At 38.7% G+C, this 22,347-nt stretch overlaps 1 protein-coding gene across 1 annotated transcript in view; it reads right to left on the bottom strand.

Moving 5' to 3' along the window:
* Positions 1-6,649: 6,649 nt before the first annotated feature.
* LOC123674918 (alkaline phosphatase-like) overlaps positions 6,650-22,347 on the bottom strand; it is a 171,438-nt gene continuing 155,740 nt past the window's right edge. The window contains exon 9 of the mRNA XM_045610082.1: positions 6,650-7,463. Coding sequence (XP_045466038.1) covers positions 6,925-7,463 — 539 coding nt within the window. The 3' untranslated portion in view covers positions 6,650-6,924. The remainder of the gene's footprint in view (positions 7,464-22,347) is intronic.

The raw sequence follows: 22,347 nt of genomic DNA, 5'->3' as shown, positions 1-22,347 counted from the left end.
AGGACTTGAAGATATAAATATCAGCAGACATCCTCGCTGCAAATCCCATATAATAGACTCCATAAATAAGTATTAGCAAGACATCTTAATATCAAGAAAGCATGATCGTCAAATAAACTGCCACGATGTTAAATTTGATTTATTCCAAATTGAGAAATATGATTAACTGTTGTCTCGTTCCGGGATTCTTGCCGAATTTCCGCAATAGAAACGTAACTTGGCATGTGACGTGCATATTTGATGGCTTTTCTTCGACTCGGTGTGGACTGGTGTTTGGGAAACGTTATACTCACAACGTGATTACTGTATCGTTTCGCTGCATTTCTTGGTGGATTTATTTTATTACTCAGCGTCTACACCGAAACTTATTGTATTTGGTTCTGTTTTGGTTTAGTGGCACACTGCGGTGGAGGATTCTTGCTTTATTGGATTATATAATTTGCTCATCTTCTCATTTAGGAAGTGCATTATCTGAAGACACTGTTTTGTCTCAACCGAAGTCTTAACATAATTTATGAATGCTCCCCTTCTTGGTTAAATATCCTCGATTGAGAAATTAAAATTTTCATCAACACCAATTACAAAACGTTGTGGAGTGTGAACTGTATTTCTTACTTTGCGTGTTATTTCAACAATTCTCACGATATTAGAGTATTGCCTCTTTTCTGACAAACATTTTTGAAATAAAGGGTGTTTTTTTTTAGAGCAATAGAACTTTAAACTGCAATGAAAGAACGATGGATTATTCGATTGACATGAATTTTATTTATCCGCAAGATAATCTTGTGGCATTACATTTTGAATATGACTTCTGGCTGTAGTCCAATCTGGACGTCCAATTTTCGATGACTTTTTCCAACATTTGTGGCCGTATATCGGCAATAACACGGCGAATGTTGTCTTCCAAATGGTCAAGGGTTTGTGGCTTATCCGCATAGACCAATGACTTTACATAGCCCCACAGAAAGAAGTCTAGCGGTTTTAAATCACAAGATCTTGGAGGCCAATTCACAGGTCCGAAACGTGAATTTAGGCGGTCACCAAACGTGTCTTTCAATGAATCGATTGTGGCACGAGCTGTGTGAGATGTTGCGCCGTCTTGTTGGAACCACAGCTCCTGGACATCATGGTTGTTCAATTCAGGGATGAAAAAGTTAGTAATCATGGCTCTATACCGATCACCATTGACTGTAACGTTCTGGCCATCATCGTTTATGAAGAAGTAAGGAGCAATGATTCCACCAGCCCATAAAGCGCACCAAACAGTCAGTTTTTCTGGATGTAACGGTGTTTCGACATACACTTGAGGAATAGCTTCACTCCAAATGCGGCAGTTTTGTTTGTTGACGTAGCCATTCAACCAGAAGTGCGCTTCATCGCTAAACAAAATAAAATGGACGTAGTGCGTGATATGTATTCCGCACGGAACCATTATTGTCGAAATGAAATTGCACTATTTGCAAGTGCTGTTCAAGCGTGAGTCTATTCATGATAAATTGCCAAACCAAACTGAAAATAAATCACTTGACAGCTGTTAAATCGGTCGCCATCTTGAACAGTCATGCCAACTTAAAGTTATATACCTCGAAAAAAACACCCGTTTTATTATTTTATGGAAAAATTATCTAAGAATACCTAGAAATCGGAGATTTGTAAGATGAAATATCTCTAATATCGTTTTGAACTGAGCAGTCACGTGGTGGTCTTAAATATAGAAAACTATTTATGAGGTTCCTGGAATCATATAGCTAGGGGTCTCTACTGACATGGGAGTGCCGTAACTGGCCAGAGGCAATAAAGTAACTCTATTATGGGTACTGGGGCACTGTGGTATTGAAGGAAATGAAAAAGTCAATGAACTTGCAAATAGGGCATCAAGGTTGACACCTGTTGGTCCTGAGTACCTTTGTGGGCTTGGAAAATACCAATACATGAAAGCGGTCCAACAATGGGAGAGCTATAATAGTAAAACCTTCTGGATGAATACTCCAGGTCTTGCTCAGGCAAAAAAATTTGTGGTACTTTCACCGACCTTACCAGGAAGCTACTGAAGCTACCAGGAGCTTAGCTTCGGGTAATGGTAGTCCTACCATTACCCGAAGCTAAGCTCCTGGTAGCTTCAGTAGCTGACAGGACTATAACGCATGGATAAGTCAGCAGATGAGATCTGCAGGCTCTGTGGATGGAAGGCAGAAACAGCTGAACACATAGTGTGTAAATGCTCGGAGCTGACTGGCCTAAGAACCACTCGAATGGGGAAGTCACTTCTGGATACCCACGAAGTAATAGCCAAGGCTCCTAAGGATGTCGTTGGTAACATATACAGCATCGACTGCTTTTCTGGGTTTTTATGAATAGGTAGGGTTAAGAAAAAAAAGATCAATTTGGTCGCAGTTCCCGGCAGGCTAATAATATTTGATAGTTTTGTTTGTTCTTTATAACTTGCAGCACAAGCTCAGATAGATCTCAAGTTATCTACACAATCATTAGATATTTGAAATTATGCACTTAAAGATTTATTGCATGATTGAACGCAGATATTCTCATAACTTTCAGATATGAATTAAACAAACGAATGAATGTTTATTCGAAAATTGGTAAAAACGAAGATAGTTAAACGCGAAAAATGTTTTTTCATTGCATTTTCAGAAGATGTTAGCAATATGGTCTTTATCATGGAAATGTACACGGCAGGGACTACTGTTCTTGCCTCATTTATGTTTTCATCAGTATTTCCTGGACAAAATACCCCAATTCTCATAAATCCATGCCGATAATGCATAATCCAATGGAAATCAGCTTTTAGCTGTATGAAGCATTTATCCAGAGCTGGTTGCATGAAATCCATCGACTATCTACAATAATCTTCCTATTTCCCGATCAATTAATTCTTGATTCCCGAAATTGTAGCATAAAAATTTGACGAACAGTGAAAAGCATACCGAAACTCATAAAATTCAAAATGTGGAATGGTATGATGAGTCAGAATCTCAAACTGGAAACTGACACGGCATTTCATCAGAACCCTCTAATATTTATCATAGTATGCTGCTCGAAATTAATCGTTGAAAACTGTCTTAATTGACGTAAGATCCCGGAGTAACTCCGTTCAGACTTTAATAAGTCGTTTATTACCTTCAACCCTTCACCAGTTTCACTAAATCAACACAAATGCCAATTATCTGACAGCAGTTGTGGGTTCTTGAATTCAGATTGAGTATCTAGATGTTGCTATCAAGTCGTCAAATTATAGATGGAAATCTAGACTGAAGACCGATGGTAACTGCTTGCGGTTTCCATCAAGAACTGTTAATCAATCGGATGACCAACTGCTGAGGAAATTAATCATTTCATATTGGGGCTCTATTCGGAATTAGAGAATTAGCATGACTATTGCCAACTCAGTTTCATGAACCGAGTGATTCATCACGAGAATACAATTATTTTTGGTTTTACTAATGACTATTTTACACCCTTGTTGGTCCTTCACGTTCAGATTGTCAATAATGCAAACCTACTACTACTGAAAATTTAATCATTTGTGGTATTGCTACTGATATTCTGAAGCAAAATCCATTTGATGACATGATTATCTGGATAGGTGACAAAACTGATAGTTATTTGTACTCTTACCTTGAACTCAGTAGAGTCTCCTTATTCAAAGTAACTCAGGATTACTTCTCTAAATTCTTATCACTCAGTCCCTTAGAACTTATTTCTTCTATTATTGCTGAAATTCTGGAGGAATATATCAAACAAATTTGAAGAGTTCTATATATTTTATTTATCTTATAATCTTCCACTCATTTGATCGTGCATAGAAACACTCAATTCAACAAATTGGTCAAACAGCCAGTTATTTTTTTTTTCACTTATTTCATAACAAGTTGTAGATCACAAATTAAAAGTTAGAAGTTACATATTTACAAAACAAGGTGAGAAGAGTTTTATCACACTTTCAACATTGAAAGTCAACACGTATGTCCATTTAACAAACACTCAATCACTTCATTGTCTTTGTTGGTTAGGATGATTTCGATCTTGTGGTTCGTTGAAATATTGTTCAACCCTGGGTCTGTTTCGGATATAATTTGAGAATCGTCGATGGTTCATAAGGATGTCTAATAATTTTTATTGTTTGATATATCGGGTCTCATGAAAGGGTGGTGAGTATATGGGAAAAATTTTTGCTTGGTTGTAAGGCTAGTTGAAGGTTGGGAATTCATCAAGCCAAGTAGCTTGACATTTTAACCAACTACTTGACTTGAAAACCAAGCTCGTGAAAAATTACATACTTGAGCTTGACTTGACTTGATTTTATTTATTTATTGCTTGTCTTGATATCAAGCTACTTGATTTTACTTGAGCTTGATATGCTCGCGTTACAAGGCATATATTTCTGCAATCTCGTGCGCGCTTAGACTGAATACGGGGATTCCTCGAGCGCCGAGAGACTGAAGCATTCGCTAGTATGACTTTATCAGTAGTTTTCTCACAAGTCTATGGTATATATTGATAGATTTTGATAGTTTCAGAAATATCTTTCCAAACTTGGCCAAAATGGCCAAGGATTTGTTATCAACGCAAGCATCTTCAGATCCTGTTGAAAGACAATTTTTTTTGGGGCTGCCCTTACAGTTACAAAAAGGTTAGGCGACAAATCTATAATATGCCTCATGTGTCTTAGATACTGGATAGAAAATTATGAAATCAAACAAAGCCTGTTTATTGAGAAACTTTATTTTTTATTTCGTTGTGATTTATAGTGATTTGATTTATCTTTATATTTCAAAAAAGGTGATTTTTCCGGTTATTTTATACAATAAGTTTGATAAATAGAAGTGTTTTCTGCAAGGCTCCTTCTCATTTCATATTTTTTTATTGATGCGACTCTACACAATAGAACTGCTAAAAATCAAGTAGCTTGCTATGATTCAAGTACTTGATAAATAAATACTGGGCTTGATTTGAGATTGAAAAACTACTACTTGACTTGAAATCAAGTCAAGTTCAAGTCAAGTAGTTTGAAATCCAAGCCATGATTCCCTAGTTGTAGGTAATCAAAACGTTCCTATGAAGAGACTACAAAATGCTTTTGTGAGGCTGAAAAATCAGTTGATGAGTTTGAGTTAGGTCAAGTAAGGTTAGGTTATATTTCAGTATGAAACCCAGAAAACCTAATTACACCCCAAATCATATCAACCGAAATGAATGACCATAGAACTCGGACATCGGAAACATAACTATGCTTTAAAGTACTTAATTCATTGCCCCTTTGTGATTAGAGCAACACGCACTTCTATTTGTTTTGAACAGCCATGCATAAATTCCGGGACACGCTGAAAAATGCAAATGAGCGAGTCTAGTGGCGAGATCACAGAACCATGTAATTAATTAAAGATAAAACCGCTCGGGACCGGAACAATCGACATGAAGGGGTGGAAGTTTCATGCTCTGAAATAGTCCATATGATGTTGCGCGAAAAATATTCTCGCTTACGCTTTATTTGATGACCGAAAACATCGCGGGGTAGGCTTTATGAACTTTAACGGTATATTTTGAAATGCCGCGGTGGATTGCGACCCCCCTCTGCCCCTTTTTAGGGGGTGGGTACGCTGTACAGGGGTGGAATTCACGCCCTCTTCTGTGAAAAGCTTTTTTTCAACTTTACGATGAAAAATAACAGTTTTATCTGCTAAATATTATTTATGCTTTCCAGATTATCCGGGAATGAAAGGGTCAGTGCTTTGGTGAGCTAGAAATCTCCAAGTCTCCCGGATTTAGCTACGTTTATTGTTTCGTTTTTCAATTTAGCTTTTATTCTTGATTCAAATGATTTTTAAGCAACTTTCCTCTATATCTCTAAAACGGTAATTAATTTTGAAGTGTCTCTGTCTGCTCACAGATGGCGTTATAGGTATTCACGCCACACATACTTCGGCCCCGGCAGATTGATAGGGGTGAACGCGTTGAAACAGAGTCACCTCTCCACGACGACGTGAGAGGTTGTGTCTTAGGCGGAGATCGCTGGATTGCCTAACTGAAGAGTCCACCAGCGATCTCGGGACGAAACACCAAACCCCTGGGAGAGGGCGCATCTCGTAACTTGGCTCGAGAACGTCTCGCCAACATTTCTATGACTTGTAACGAGTACCATAAAAATCTTGTAATTTTTCGAATATCTCGAACATGAACCAAGATATAGCGGAATGTTTGAAACAGTAATATTTTAGAAACGCCCTGTAATTCGAGATTGAATGAAGATATCTATGATCTGCTTTGTGATGTCTTATTATTTGGGAAAAAAGGATCGAGGGCCTTGAAGATTTTTTCTTATAGTTCTTGAGATATTTTCAGTGGGTCTCGAATTTGGGAAACTATGTATAATACTGAAAAAACAATTCGTAACTTTCAGAAAGTTCCCTCATTGCGTATATCAAAGAAAAACTATTCGAATTTAATGGATCACATGCATTCCAATAATATATTTTCAATTATATCATATCTCTCTGAAAATTTCGTTTTATCTTGAAAAGAACAGTCAATACATACAAAAATAAGTTTGAATATACATATTTTCCGAAGTTTTCACCCGTTTACAATTTGTAGTCTTCCGTCATTGCCGTTTGTAAAAAAATTAAGTGAGAATGATGAAAACAAAAGCTAGTAGGCTCCTTAAAATCCCATTAGGAACTGGTTTCATTCAATCTTCGCAGTTTCGAACCTTACAGTCCCTAAATTTGACCCAAATCCTACCCTGATATCCCCACAACCTTCAAACCAACCCCGACCAACATTCCGAAACAGCCGCAGGGCAGCCAACAACGAAACACAAAAATAAATCATCCTACCAGTTACTATACGACATCCTTCATCCCACAATAAATCCCGACTTCGGGGACGCTCACAACATACGCCAAATCATTACGTCACGGCGAATTTCAAACCTGTCGACAGCCAGAGGAGGTAAAACACCATCTGGGACGTCACTGACACCCCTGACTTCGTCCGCGTCCCGCTGTCGTCGGCTTTGACACTGCTGGCGACCACCACAGGTGCGCCACTGCCTGTCGCGCCTCCGCCACTGGTTCCAGGCACTCCGGACATCCCTGGACCCACGCAGGTGGGCACTTGGGGAGCCGTGTAGTTGTCCAGACCTTGACACCGTAGTCGGTGCTCGCCTAGGCATGCGCTGTAGGCTATGGCGTGGGGTATGTAGCTCTGGTCGAAGGTTCCGGTGAAGAGGATGGTTGCTAGGGGTCCAAGGGCGTAGACGGGCACGTCTTCCCCTCCGTGGGTGCCCCACTGGCGGGGCACGGCGGATCCATGCACTTGGTTCTTGTCTTCTGTGGCGGTGGTTGTGTTCATTGGTACTATCCTGGGTATGGCGAATCCTGGACCGTTTCCGTAGAGTATTGTTGTGTATGGTTGGCCGTCGATGTCGGAAACTTTGCTGTCCGGTCCTGGAAAAGAAAGAGACTCATTAGGATCTTGTTGATTTTTGGGTCCAGAAAATTTTGAAACGGGTGTTTTTTTTCGAGGTATATAACTTTAAGTTGGCATTACTGTTCAAGATGGCGACCGATTTAACAACTGTCAAGTGATTTATTTTCAATTTAGTTTGGCAATTCATCATGAATAGACTCACGCCTGAACAACGCTCGCAAATAGTGCAATTTCATTCCGAAAATAATGGTTCTGTGCGGAATACGTATCGCGCACTACGTCCATTTTATTTTGTTTAGCGATGAAGCGCACTTCTGGTTGAATGGCTACGTCAACAATCAAAACTGCCGCATTTGGAGTGAAGCTAATCCTCAAGTGTATGTCGAAACACCGTTACATTCAGAAAAACTGACTGTTTGGTGCGCTTTATGGGCTGGTGGAATCATTGGTTCGTACATCTTCAAAAACGATGATGACCAGAACGTTACAGTCAATGGTGATCGGTATAGGGCCATGATTACTAACTTTCTCATTCCTGAATTGAACAACCATGATGTCCAGGAGCTGTGGTTCCAACAAGACGGCGCAACATGTCACACAGCTCGTGCCACAATCGATTTATTGAAAGACACGTTTGGCGACCGCCTAATTTCACGTTTTGTACCTGTGAATTGGCCTCCAAGATCTTGTGATTTAACACCGCTATACTACTTTCTGTGGGGCTATGTTAAGTCATTGGTCTATGCGGATAAGCCACAAACCCTTGACCATTTGGAAGACAACATTCGCCGTGTTATTGCCGATATACGGCCACAAATGTTGGAAAAAGTCATCGAAAATTGGACGTCCAGATTGGACTACATCCGAGCCCGCCGTGGCGGTCATATGCCAGAAATCATATTTAAAATGTAATGCCACAAGATTATCCTGCGGATGAATAAAATTTATGTCAATCGAATATTCCATCGTTGTTTTATTGCAAATTAAAGTTCTATAGCTCTAGAAAAAACACCCTTTACATAAGTGAGTAAACATTAAGATTTCTTATATTTAAAAAAATGGGTGAAAAACAAAAAATAAACTTTTGAAACAAAACGTCGGAACGTCCTCAACTTTTGTGAATCTGTTTATCTCCCTTCGGATTTGATATGCATAAATCCAAGTTGAATCTTATCGAAAATGCCTGTATCCATCGCTAACAAGCGATAAGATCTCGAAGAACACGGAAAATACCCACTCCAAATATCCTATCCGATGAAACCGGAAAACCAAATGAGACGAAAGCGTAGTGTATAAGAATGATCCAGATGGAGAAGTTCACAAAAGATGTAAATATTCGATAGGGCGACTATTTTGTTAGGGTATTCGCAGATTTGGGCCCGTTGTGCTCTCCCCCCTCCTCTTCATCATAAATTCATTGGTGGGGAGAGGAAAAGCAACACTTGGATCGGAATAAACATGTTATTCAATGAAACGAAGTTGGGCGGAATTGCTTCAGACCCCTTCGCATCGGAAAAGTAGTTCGGAAACTCAAATTTCATATCTCGAACTTTCTCATATCGGTAATGGAACAAGTTTGAAAGCCTCCAAGGATCGATCGGAGGAGGGATTAAGAAAAAATTCCAACCTCATTCGGAAATTGACGCAATACTCTGAATATTTGATTGGGTATTAGTGAATTCGAGCAAGAAGTACGTATAACATATTGTTCGAGAAGTCTCAGAAGCTTATACAGTCTTCTTGAGTGATTTTCTTTTTGTAGCTATACTTGAACTTTTATACGACTCCAATATACGAAATTGGTTCGAACCGATAGACGAGGAAATGATTATCCTTTCTTCTGATTGAAATTGAATAGTGGAAAGTTGCTGTAATTAGATTACATAAATCGAGAGCAATTCTACGGTTCTACTTCTGAGTCTAACGAAAATATTTTTGTGATCACTTTTATGATGAAATCAATTTTTTTCTCTAATTCTTTGGTTATTCCGTTCATTCTTCCACATCTTGTAGAACAAAATCGTGCGAGAATATATCAGAAACGCACAGTTTTCATGGTTATATTTGATTATTCTATGTTGGTACTCCGAACTTTCCGCCATGGCTTTATCTGTCAATTCATCAATTTGCCTTAAAGAAATCAGTTCTGCCAACCAACATTTTTCAGTGCAAAAATCACTAAAATATATTTATGGAAATATTTCTTTAATTTCAATAAAAATGCAATGAATTAGATAAAATAATGTATAATACTCGTACAGAAGGCTCATTCTACCACTCGTTCATTCCAAAACTCGCCACTTCGTGGCTCGTTTTTGAATTTTGAACTCGTGGAAGAATATCAATGCCTTCTGCACTTGTATTATAAATAACTATTCTGAAATCGTTCAACACCTATGGACATTTTATTTGAGGCTATGAGGAAGATGAGATCTATGCCAATGCTCCACAACCTAAAGGGTGTTTTTTTAGAGCTATAGAACATTATCCGCAAGATAATCTTGTGGCATTACATTTTAAATATGATTTCTGGCCACGGCTGGCTCGGATGTAGTCCAATCTGGACGTCCAATTTTCGATAACTTTTTCCAACATTTGTGGCCGTACATCGGCAATAACACGGCGAATGTTGTCTTCCAAATGGTCGAGGGTTTGTGGCTTATCCGCATAGACCAATGACTTTACATAGCCCCACAGAAAGAAGTCTAGCGGTGTTAAATCACAAGATCTTGGAGGCCGATTCACAGGTCCAAAACGTGAAATTAGGTGGTCACCAAACGATTGTGGCACGAGCTGTGTGACATGTTGCGCCGTCTTGTTGGAACCACAGCTCCTGGACATCATGGTTGTTCAATTCAGGAATGAAAACGTTAGTAATCATGGCTCTATACCGATCACCATTGACTGTAACGTTCTGGCCATCATCGTTTTTGAAGAAGTACGGACCAATGATTCCACCACCCCATAAAGCGCACCAAACAGTCAGTTTTTCTGGATGTAACGGTGTTTCGACATACACTTGAGAATTAGCTTCACTCCAAATGCGGCAGTTTTGTTTGTTGACGTAGTAATTCAACCAGAAGTGCGTTCTTTTCTCTTTTGTTTTCAGATTTTATTATAAAGTCTTCAACCGTTGTTCAAGATAAAGGATGGAGAAGATTATGTTTGGATGAAGAGGAATCCCTTCAATATAAGAATGTCAGCTTATTCTGTAAACAAATACACAAACCAGTCACTGCTCCTATACAAGGAGACAGAGTTTTTGCTGAGGTTTCTATTTGTGCTCTTGTATCATACGCATAATACGAAATGTATTATGCCTCGTTTTCATTTCCTCTGCTAATACTGAGATTACATCTACACATTATTTGTTGTTTGAAGTCAAGAATATTTTGTATTGCTGTAGTTCAAAAAAATATTTATATAAATATTCAAAATTATGATTTGTTTTTATGTATATTTTAGTCCATTCTCCCCTTCAAGAGAAAGCTGTGGAAACACTTGGATTTAGCATTGCTTTCTTTCAGCTCTAATAACTCGCGAAGAAGTAGAAACAATAAACATTTTATGATGGTATGTAATAAAAAACAATGTGCCTACAAAGTAGAAAGTTCAGAATTTTATAGAGCCTGCAAAGAAGGTAGACTTCCCACGTATTGTCGACAGAGTCTTTTAATAAAGAATTCAGTTGATTCTTTTTCCGGAAGAAGTTGTAGCTGCTTGAAATATAAAACTCCCCGTTATTGCTTACTCGATTCGGTATGAAAAAACGCCAGGGGGAAATTTGTATTCAGAATGCGGCATATGAGGCAGTTTGTGACGATTTTTATGAATAGGAAAAAAACCAATAACGACCAGTTTAGGTTGCGATATTTACAGGATACATACCAAACGGTGGGAAATATGTTTTTGGAGACTTTTGGTGTTTCAATTCATAATAAGGATGAAAAAGATTTGAAAATTGGACAAATTTTCACGGCATACTCAGGTTATGTCTTCACATTGCACGAACCGTAAATGAGTTCTTTATATACTGACAAAGGAACTGCAACACCCAGAAAGAGCTATTTAAATTTCATTTTTTTTTGGTAAATACTCCCCTATACGTCTCGGCATTGACGCAATGAGATGGTCTATTCCTTCTTGAGGGATACTATTCCAAGCTATCTGTTCTTCATGTCTCAGAGCTGCCAAAGTCCGTGGATGATGGGGTAAACTTCCGAGGCTTTTACCCATGATGTTCCAAACATGCTCTATGGGCGAAAGATCGGGGGATTTGGGCGGCCATGGCAAAAGATTCACATAGAACTTAGAACGCTTCGAAAAAGTTCAATTCATTTCTGGCAACATGAGGTCAGGAATTATCTTGCTGAAATATTGGACTCTCCAGCCGGTTAAGGTAAGGGAGAACATATGGCTGTACTATTTCTTGAAGGTAACGCAGCGCTGTCTTGTTACCTCGAATACAGACTAAAAGTGACCTACTTGCATGTGCAATAGCACCCCTCACCATAACGGTGTACATGACGCTCAACATCAAACTGAAGTACGTCTTTCTCCCCGACGTCGTACAACCCTTCTTCGGCCATCATGTGCCTCCGAGGAGAATCGAGATTCATCAGAAAAGACGACCTGATGCCATTCCACATTCCAATGTTGACGTTCTCTGCACCTCTGTAATCGTTGCCGGTGATGCTCAACCGTCAGAGGTAACACAAGATGGTGCGATAATGCTGCAGTCTAAAAGACCTTATCCGGCGGTAAACCGTTTGGACAGTTACAGGAAAGTCTTGTTCTCCTAACCACTCACTCATCAGCCAAAGATCGAGTTGTCGCAAATCGGTCTCTAATGGCCATAAGTCTTAGACGTCGATTTTGAACTTCATTTGTGCCCCTTCGACGTCCGGTGCTTACTCTTTTTCGATTTTGGGCATTATCAAACCACGCTTGACAACATCTCATAACATTAGTTGTTCGTATGGTTAGCGATTTCTCGAAATGACAACCCCGTCTCACGTAGACCAATAATTCAACCTCTTTCAAATTCACTTAGTTGGCGATAAATTTCGTGTACACGTGCTCTAAGCATTTTAACAACAACTAAACAAAGACTTTGGATCTCTTCGAACAGCTGGTTTGTTGTAAATTCAAAAAACTTGCAAAAAACGACTACAATATTTGAGAAACAATAATTGTTTACATGAAAAAACTTCACGATTCTTTTTCTCCAAATTCAATCATTTAGGTACTCCTTTCTATACTATCTGTGTTTTACCAAAAAAAATTGAAATTTAAACAGCTCCTTCTTGGTGTTACAGTTTCTTTGTCAGTTAGTATACAAAACCCTATGAAAGCACATTTTTGTACTCTTTTTGTGTTTTCTTTTCAGATATTTTTAACTCGAAACATGAGAAGTCCATACATTTGGGCATGTGTGCAAAGAATTTGAAAGAATATAAATCATGGAAATATCTTGGGTATTGTCGAAGCATAAATCTCTTGTTATAGCTGTTAAATTGATATCAAATTGAATTCAAGGCGTTCAGACAATTTTTCAATTCCCGAAAAAGTACCTCCCCGACCGGGGCTCGAACCCACAACCTCCGAATTACATGTCCGATGCTCTAGCCGTTGAGCAACTGGGGAAGCTGAAGATTCTCCACAACTTCCCCGGTAGAGCATTGGAAATGTAATTCGGAGGTTGTGGGTTCGAGCCCCAGTAGGGGAGGTACTTTTTCCAGAATTGAAAAATTGTCTGAACGCCGTGAATTTAGTTTGATATTTATTATTATACAGACGTGAAACCGTTGAATTGATAGCTATTGTGAGCCAAAGCCCCCGAATACACCTCATCAGATCGTAAACATCAGGAATCGAATAGAGTTCCAGAAAGCCAACACGAAATTTCACTGCAGACCCTCCCAACAAACTCCCTACAGTAATTAATCATGCTCTCATCTCACTCTGGGACTAATTAAATATGGTGGAATGTTTCTAAAGTTGGACAACTTTGGAGAGATGAGATGATTCAACGTTTCAGAGGCATGTGACCAGGCTTTTTTCCAGGAAAAACTACGGTGATGCGTCATAATTGCAAAATGGAAATTGGAAAAGTTCATCAACCATAAACTTTATTTCATTATGGTGTGTGGTTATTGTGTTTCTGATGCCTTGGAGCAGCAAGAAATTATCTCGTCTATGTGGCTAGCAGTACAAGAAATGTTTGTTGAGTTTATGGTTGAAATTTCGTCTATATTAGGTTTGTTTACAAAACGAAAACAAGATCCTAAGGCAGTTAAACATTACTTATTTTTTAATCAATAAAATGTATCGTTCCAAAAAGTACTATGTACTAGGATGTTATATACTTAAGGCCAATTGAAAAGTCCACGGTCTGATGCACAGATGGCGGTGCTAGTATTGAATCCCTATGATTTTTAGTTAGTACCAACCTTCAAACGATACGTGTCAAAATTTGACAGCAGTCCGACCATAAGTTTGTGGGATATTGCGTTGTGAGTGTAGCTATTTTTGTTATTTGAAAAAAGATGAAAAAAAAGAATTGTGTGCTGACAAAACATGGCTTTTCGAAAAAAAAAATACAGTTGAAGCGAAATCTTGGCTTGATTAACAGTTTCCGGAGTCTGCACACTAGGAAAATCAACCATCATTGATTGGTATGCTAAGTTTAAACGAGGTCAAATGAGCATCGAAGATGGCGATCGCAGTGGATGCCCAAACGAGGCTGTAGCTGTCGAAAAATAAAAAAAGTTCACAAAATAATTTTGAATGATCCTAAAGTAAAGTTGATCGAGAGAGCAGACATTGTGAAGATAGCATCTGAATGTGTACATTATATCATTCCCGAATATTTGTACATGAGAAAGCTGTGTGCAGAATGGGTGCCGCGCGAGCTCACAATCGATCAAAAGCAACAACGTGTTAATGATTCTGAGCAGTATTTGAACCTGTTTAAGTGCAATAAACCTAAATTTTCGCGTCGATATGTGACAATGGATGAAACATGGCTCCATCAATTCACTCCGGAGCCCAATCGATAGTCAGCTGAGTGGACTGCACACGATGAACCGAATCCAAAGCGAGTAAAAACACAACAGTCAGCTGGCAAGGTTATGGCATCAGTATTCTGGAATGCGCAAGGTATAATATTCATTGATTACCTCCAAAAGAGCCAGACCATCAATAGCGATTATTATATAGCGTTATTGGATCGTTTGAAGGATGAAATCGTTGAAAAACGGCCCCATTTTGGAGGAAAAGAAGGTGCTGTTTCATCAAGACAATATGCCGTGTCACAAATCAACGAAAACAATGGCAAAATTGCATGAATTGGGCTTGTAATTGCTCCTGCATCGACTGTATTCACCAGATCTGGCCCCCAGCGACTTTTTCCTGTTCTCAGACCTCAAAAGAATGCTCGCTGAAATGAAATTTAGCGCCAACAAAGAAGTAATCGCCGAAACTGAGGCCTATTTTGAAGCGAAAGACAAATCGCACAACAAAAATTGTATCGAAAAGTTGGAAGATCGCTATAATCTCTGTATCGCCCTCGAAGGCAACTATGTTGAATAATAAAATCGAATTTTGCCAGAAAAATGTGTTTTACTATGGTAGAGCGGGGATTTTTCAATTGGCCTGTTACATACTTGTTATAATAAAATAAACTGAAACTAAACGAAGATAAGATTGAATCGTGAGAATCACTACAATAATATAAATTAATGGTGAATACGACATACCTACATAAAAATAAGCAATCAGAATTTCAAAAGAATTAGCAAACTACAACTTCCAATAGAATATTCATTCCTGCATTGAGAATTTGTTAATTTCCTGGGCGATCTAAGCGCGACTTCCATTGGTAATTCCAACAGCCTCTCAATCGATATGGATGACGCGGAAAAGGAGATCGAGATCCAGCGTTATCCTTCTACCTTTCGCTCCACTGCCTCATTAACTTTTTTATGGAGCTTCAAAGGATCGACTTATCTCGATTTTGTACCTAAGAAATCCTGGATTTATTGGAGGTTTCAAGCTTTTCGTTTTTTCCCCAGAGATCCTGATCTGTAATGGCTTTAATCTGTATGGTTGGATAGTTCAACTGGACAGGATAGACTGTGCTTGGAAATCTCTTCATGAACTGACCTAGTAAACTATTTCTTTGAAGTGTTCTGCTTTGGTTCAGATGAGAGATCCAGGTTTTTCAGGAATTATGATCGAATATTTTCGAATTTTCTCTATGTGGAAATAGGATTCTGTCCTCAGTCCAATTTTTTTGTGATACATTCAATTTTTGAGCGCTACTCAATAAGATTTGGCGATATTATGGAATATTTTACAATCATCAGGAGGGATTATGTCAGTGCTTGAGTTTGCAAAATTCCCTGAATACACTTGTCCCTGATTGTTTCATACCACCTTTCCTTCAAAGGATATTTAAATTAAATTTGGCATATACATATTCTGATTTGAAGTCTTCATCATCTGATATGCTGATTTCGAGTGCAAATCTACAGGGTGATACTTTTGTTGGAGGACATTGGTAGTTTAGGAAAATGTAAAAAGAAACTTTGGTCCAGTACTTCACTTTTTGATCTGTTGTTGTTTTGTCGTATCTGCTACCGATTTCGAAGAAAAAATTCGAAACGATTCCTTAGTAATCTTGAAGGGCGTTTGTATGCTTGTGATCAGCTGCTTGCAAGGAAAAGGAGGAAAGGATTTCTGCATCGCATATTCACTGGAGACGAAAAAAGGGTTCATTACGATAATCCTAAGCGCAGAAAATCATGGGGATATCCCGGCCATTCTTCCACGTCGACGGCCAAAAAAATATTTACGGTTCTAAAGTCATGCTCAGTATTTGGTGGAACCAGCTCGGCGTAGTGTATTATGAGTTATTAAAACTGACAGGCAATCGTTATCGAACGCAATTAATGCGTTTGAGCCCAGCATTAAAAGGTAAATGGCCAAAATACTTCGAGAGACATGATAAAGTAATATTACAGCATGACAATGCTCGACCCCATGTTGCGAAAGTGGTACTTGGAAAGGTTGAAATGGGAAGTCCTAGCCCAGACTTTACTCCCTCGGACATCACTTGTTTCGATCAATGGCACAAATAAGTTTTGATACTAATATTCCCAATCTGTAGCGAAAATTAATGAAGATTCGATAAACTGGTGTAAATTACACAAAAAAGGAAAGCTACAAAAACACCCTGTATCTCGAAAACAAAACGTTTGCGGGCCCATGTTTATGGGACTTTTTCTTCTTAAAATCACCCAAGGAATCTCTAATTTTCCTTTGCACATCAAGTTCAGGAACATCTTGTATTTAGTTCTGTGGTCTCTACTGACTCATGAATTTGCGAAAGTTCTGTCACTAAGGTCGAACCATAGAACTCAATAATTCCGAACCCCTTCATCAACGACGATCAAACGCGAACAACTTCCCGATTTACCGTCAAACTACCCACGCCCAGATTTTCACCTGAAAACACCATCAAACATTCATAACTGGATTTTGTACCAGACAGAAAGCAAAGTTCCGTCAACTAATATGCTTCATTATGCCGTTTGAACTAAATGACAACAATGGGCTCACTTCCTGTACAAAAGTTACTTTCGGCTTTCGAATGACAGAACCTGTTGACGCGTCGAAGGGACCTAAATTAATTTCTGGGGGCGGGGAGGTATACCCTCGAATTGATAATTAATATCACAATGATACGGATTCGAAGGCAGGAGTTTCCGTTGCCGAATGGGCGCATCACAATGTCGTTTGACGTCTGACAGAGTCTTTGACAGCAGTTCATTAGCACAGAGCACGTATTGACCATAGAGTCCGAGCTCGGGGCTATTGATAGTTCAGCTTCGGTCAGTGCTTCACTTTCATTAGGTATTTCGACTGCAATCGGGATATCGACTCGAATTGGATTTGGTGATGATGGAGTTAAGTTGGTAGTTGGTATGGCGCTTTTGACGAGAGGAATTGATGACATTAAAGCTGATGGGAATGGAGTGGTAGTGTTTTTAATTGAAATGAAGATGCAATTTTGGTAGTTTCATTAAAGGGATATCCATTTCATTGGAGTTTTTTTCTGAGGAACCCATTCTCAAATATATTCAATATAGATTCTTGAAGGAATTGTCGAAATTTTTAATGATTAATTCCAGGTACACTCTTGGCATATCGTTTTCGAGATATCATAATTGATATCCGTATATACATCGTGAGTTTTACACTCTTCGATTGACAGCTTTGGCCTTGGTTTTTTCTTCTGCTGATTTCTGTTGTTCTGTTTGGAGCAATAGTGCTTATGTTCATAAAATTGATGCACAGCTTAATGTTTCTATGAGAATAATAAATGGAACTATTAGATCTACACCTTTACATTGGTTACCCCTGCTTTCACATATATTACCACCTCATATTCGTAGGCAGGTCTTAGTCAAGAAATATTGGGAAAATTTTCATTTCTACCCGAACTTATTTCAGATTGTAGCTTACCTCCCAGGAACCTACTAGAACTACCAGATTGAAGTCACGCAAACCTTTATGGATTAATACTTTCCTTCAATCTAATGAAAGTGACAAGAAATTTGGCGTTCGGAATGGAGTTCTTATAATGTTTTCAACAAGAGTCTAATCGTTGATCCTGCAGAGAAAGTTCTAGGTTTCAATCTTCCTAGGAAAATTTGTTATATTTTAAATCGACTTAGAACTGGTTATGGTCATTGCAATAGTATGCTATTCAAATGGTATTCTATCGAAAGCCCACAATGTGAGTATGGTGTAAAAGAAACCATTGACCACTAGGTGAATACTTGTCCAATTTATGAATTTCATGTTTGTTTCCAAAGTATTCATTTAGTTTCAGATTCTTTTTTAGAATGGGTCGCTAACTTCAAATCAATATAATGAAACTAACATTTATTTCTTTTTTCTGGTTCTTTTTTTTTTGTTTTCAGATTTAATTATGAAGTCGTTAACTGTTGGTGAAGAGAGAGGATGGAGAAGATTTTTGTCTGGATGAAGAGGAAGCTTCTCAATATAAATATGTCAGCTCATTCTGTTAAAAAATACACTAACCAGTCACTGTGTCTATACGGGGAGACAGAGTTTTTGCTGAGGCTCTTATCTGTGCTCTTGTATTATACGTTGAAATGTGTGATGCCCCGTTTATATGTCCTCTGCTTACACTGAGAGAAATACAGCTCGACTAACACTATCTGAGGTCACATTTTCAGTTATACAAGTCTCTTATTTGAAGCATTTTTTGCATTGGTTAGCGATGACGAGGCATTCCATCACAAGGTGATCCTGAGTTTCTTCATCCTCTCCACAGACTTTGCAACCCGTCGTTTTCTGCTAGACTCATTCTCATAATATGCTTCCAGAGGTGGCAAATGCCTTATATGGAATCCAGTGAGGAGGTGTAGCATATTCTTGCTAAGATCCAGATACTTCTTGAATCTCTTAGTATTAAAGTTTCGAAGGAAATTTTTAGGATTATCCATCCCAGAATGGTTTTTCTCAGTTTTTGCCTTCTCCTGAAACTCTTTTCTGTAGGTTAATTTACGTAAACCATAGAAAAGTTCTGGCCAATGATACGAGGACTGAGGAGTGAAAATTGAAGAAAAAACTATTGGAAACCACTCATAAATTCATTTATTTCTCGAATTCACGAATGAACTCAAGATCATTGAGTTCAAATTTTCATTTCATCTGATGATTCAGATAGGGGCAAATTCTTTTCAGCTTTTTCGGTTCTAATGCCGTTTTTCGTTAATCCTGGATATTCTTAAGAAGCTTGCGCTTCTACTAATGAATCTTCATACAGTTTTCTTTCAGAAAAAGATGTATTTACACGATGTAATTGAAAGGTGGATGTGGAACCCAACACGAAATCTATTCATTCGATTCGAGCGGTGAATTGAAAGAGATGCTGAGGGAGGGGGTAGTGGAAATGTACGGATCTTAGCACTCCCTTCCTTTTCGGCTGATGAACTCTCCTAAATCTTACCCAGAATCGTAATTTTTGTCTAGGATGATTTGTGGAATATTGAAGGAACATTCGTATCCCATTAAAATCTCAATTCACACTAAAACAAATGTTGTACTCCACCCATTTAAGAATTCATCATGTAAAGTTAAAATTTAAACTCGACTCAATCATCCTGTACCTACAGTGACATACCATAAAAACATAGAATTAAGTGAAACTTTCCGACAATGATGTATGAGAAAATGAGAAATATATGCTACTAATGAGAAATAAAAGATTCTGAAAATCTATTTTCCTCTGCTATACCATCATCTATCGGCATCAAATCTTGGAAGGAAAAAATTCAGCCTTCCAATCTATTTCAGATATTTTGTTGGAATTTGGGAGGTTCAAAAATACTGTGAATGACCGAACATATAATGTTTTTCCATATGAAACACTCAATTTTCATTGAATTTTCAGATTGCATGCGTTAAATGAACCCAATAAATCGGAAGGCCTCTGGAAAATCCTAGTTGAAGCCGAAAGATATTGAACGGCGTTTGTTTGCTTGTGACAGCTGCTTGCAAGGCAAAGACGGAAAATATTTCTGTAGCGCATTGTGACTGCAGACGAAAAATTGGTTCATTACGATAATCCCAAGCGCATAAAATCATGGGGATATCCCGGCCATGCTCCCACGTCGACGGCCAAACCGAATATTCACTATTCCAAGGTCATGCTCAGTATTTCGTGGGACAAGTTCGGCGTAGTGTATTATAAGTTGTTGAAACCGACTGAAACAATCACAGGCGATTGTTATCGAACGCAATTAATGCGTTTACGCCGAACAATGAAAGACAAACGGCCGCAATACAACGAGAAACATGATGAAGTGATTTTACAGCATCACAATGCTCGAGCCCATGTTGCGAAAGTGGTCAAGGCATACTTGGAAACGTTGATATGGGAAGTCCTACCCCACCCGCTGTATTCTCCAGATGTTGCTTCCTCGGACTATCACTTGTTTCGATCAATGACACACGGTCTGGCTGACCAGCACTTCCGGTCTTATGCAGAAGTAAAAATTTGATGGATTCGTGGATTGCTTCAAAAGATGACCAGTTTTTTCAACGTGGAATTCGTACGCTGACCGAAAGAAGAGAAAAAGTAGTGACTAGCGATAGAAAATACTTTGAATCATAAATGTATAATCAGTTTTTCACAATAAAGCCTCGAATTTCGGAAAAAAAGAGTGGAAGCCTATTAAGCCCACCAGTTCGAACAGCAGAAACCAACGTAAACATAGCCTCCAACAACAGCCACTGGTGCCAATATAATAAACCAATCAACGTTCGTTTCCGGAGAATCGTTCATGCCCCATTCTACGCGAATTTCAATAGAAATTCCTGTCGACGCATGAAATTTTCATTCCATAACGATATTCTCGTACCGCGGAACGCGAAAATTACAACAAACTATCCGAAACATGCCGATGGCCAAAAAGCCACTCAGAACCAGAGATATAATTACGCCAGTTCGCAGACCACAGACAACGTGGCTCGGTCTCTGACGAATTCTGACACAGAGCCACATCAAAATAGCTTTTCGCACCTCGCCATTGACACGAATGAATTCTATTGTTCTGTGTTTTGTACAAACGGAGCGTTGGGTATTACAAGAGAGGCTTGTTTTTCTCGTAGTTTCGAGGCTGGTGTTGAGGTGTTGGCGTTAATTTGGAGCGAAAATAATGCCAATTACGGATGGAAGAGGAATACGCGATGAATGCCGCCATTTTGAAGTGATATTATATAAAATGTGAGTTCATTTGAAATTATTCTATCTAATGAAGTATTTTTTTTCAGGGCGTTCTCTTCATCAATCAAACAATATACTATTCATGTTGTCAGAGGGTAGAAAATGATATAAATATAATACGACACTCCCAAATTTCCAAGATCGTTATGAAGGCTTTTTCAATAAGAGGATTCAATCTTAAAGATCTTGAACCGATTGTGGAGCATTGACAAAAACCTTATATTTTTCACGTGGCCCAAAGAAAAAGTCTAAAGGCCTTAATTGCTTGTGTGGCAAGTAACAGGCCAATTGAAAAGTCCCCGGTCTACCATGATAAAATACATTTTTCTGTCAAAATTCTATTTTATTATTCAACATAGTTGCTTTCAAGGCAATACAGCGATTATAGCGATCTTCCAACTTCGATACCATTTTTGTAGTACGATTTGTCTTTCGCTTCAAAATAGGCCTCAGTTTCGGCGATCATTTCTTTACAGCGAGCATTCTTTTCAGGTCTGAGAACAGGAAGAAGTCGCTAGGGGCCAGATCTGGCGAATACGGTGGATGCAGAAGCAATTCGAAGCCCAATTCATGCAATTTCGCCATTGTTTTCATTGATTTGTAACACGGCGCATTGTCTCGATGAAACAGTACCCTTTTTCCTTCAAATGGGGCCGTTTTTTAACGATTTCATCCTTTAAACCATCCAATATGGCTATATAATAATCGCTGTTGATGTTCTGGCCCTTTCGAAGGTAATTAATGAATATTATACCTTCCGCATCCCAGAATACTGATGCCATTACCTTGCCAGCTAACTGTTGTTTTTTTCTCGCTTTTGATTCGGTTGATCGTCTGCAGTCCACTCAGCTGACTGTCGATTGGACTCCGGAGTGAAATGATGAAGCTATGTTTCATCCATTGTCACATATCGACGCATAAATTCAGGTTTATTGCACTTAAACAGATTCAAACACTGCTCAGAATCATTAACACGTTGTTGCTTTTGATCGATCGTGAGTTACGCGGCACCCATTTTGCACACAGCTTTCTCATGTACAATTATTCGTGAATGATATGAAGTTCAGATGATATCT

Source organism: Harmonia axyridis, chromosome 3, assembly GCF_914767665.1.
Source record: "Harmonia axyridis chromosome 3, icHarAxyr1.1, whole genome shotgun sequence".
NCBI classification, from domain to species: domain Eukaryota; kingdom Metazoa; phylum Arthropoda; class Insecta; order Coleoptera; family Coccinellidae; genus Harmonia; species Harmonia axyridis.
The sequence above is the reverse complement of the archived record's forward strand: the minus strand, read 5'-3'. Positions and strand labels throughout refer to the sequence as shown.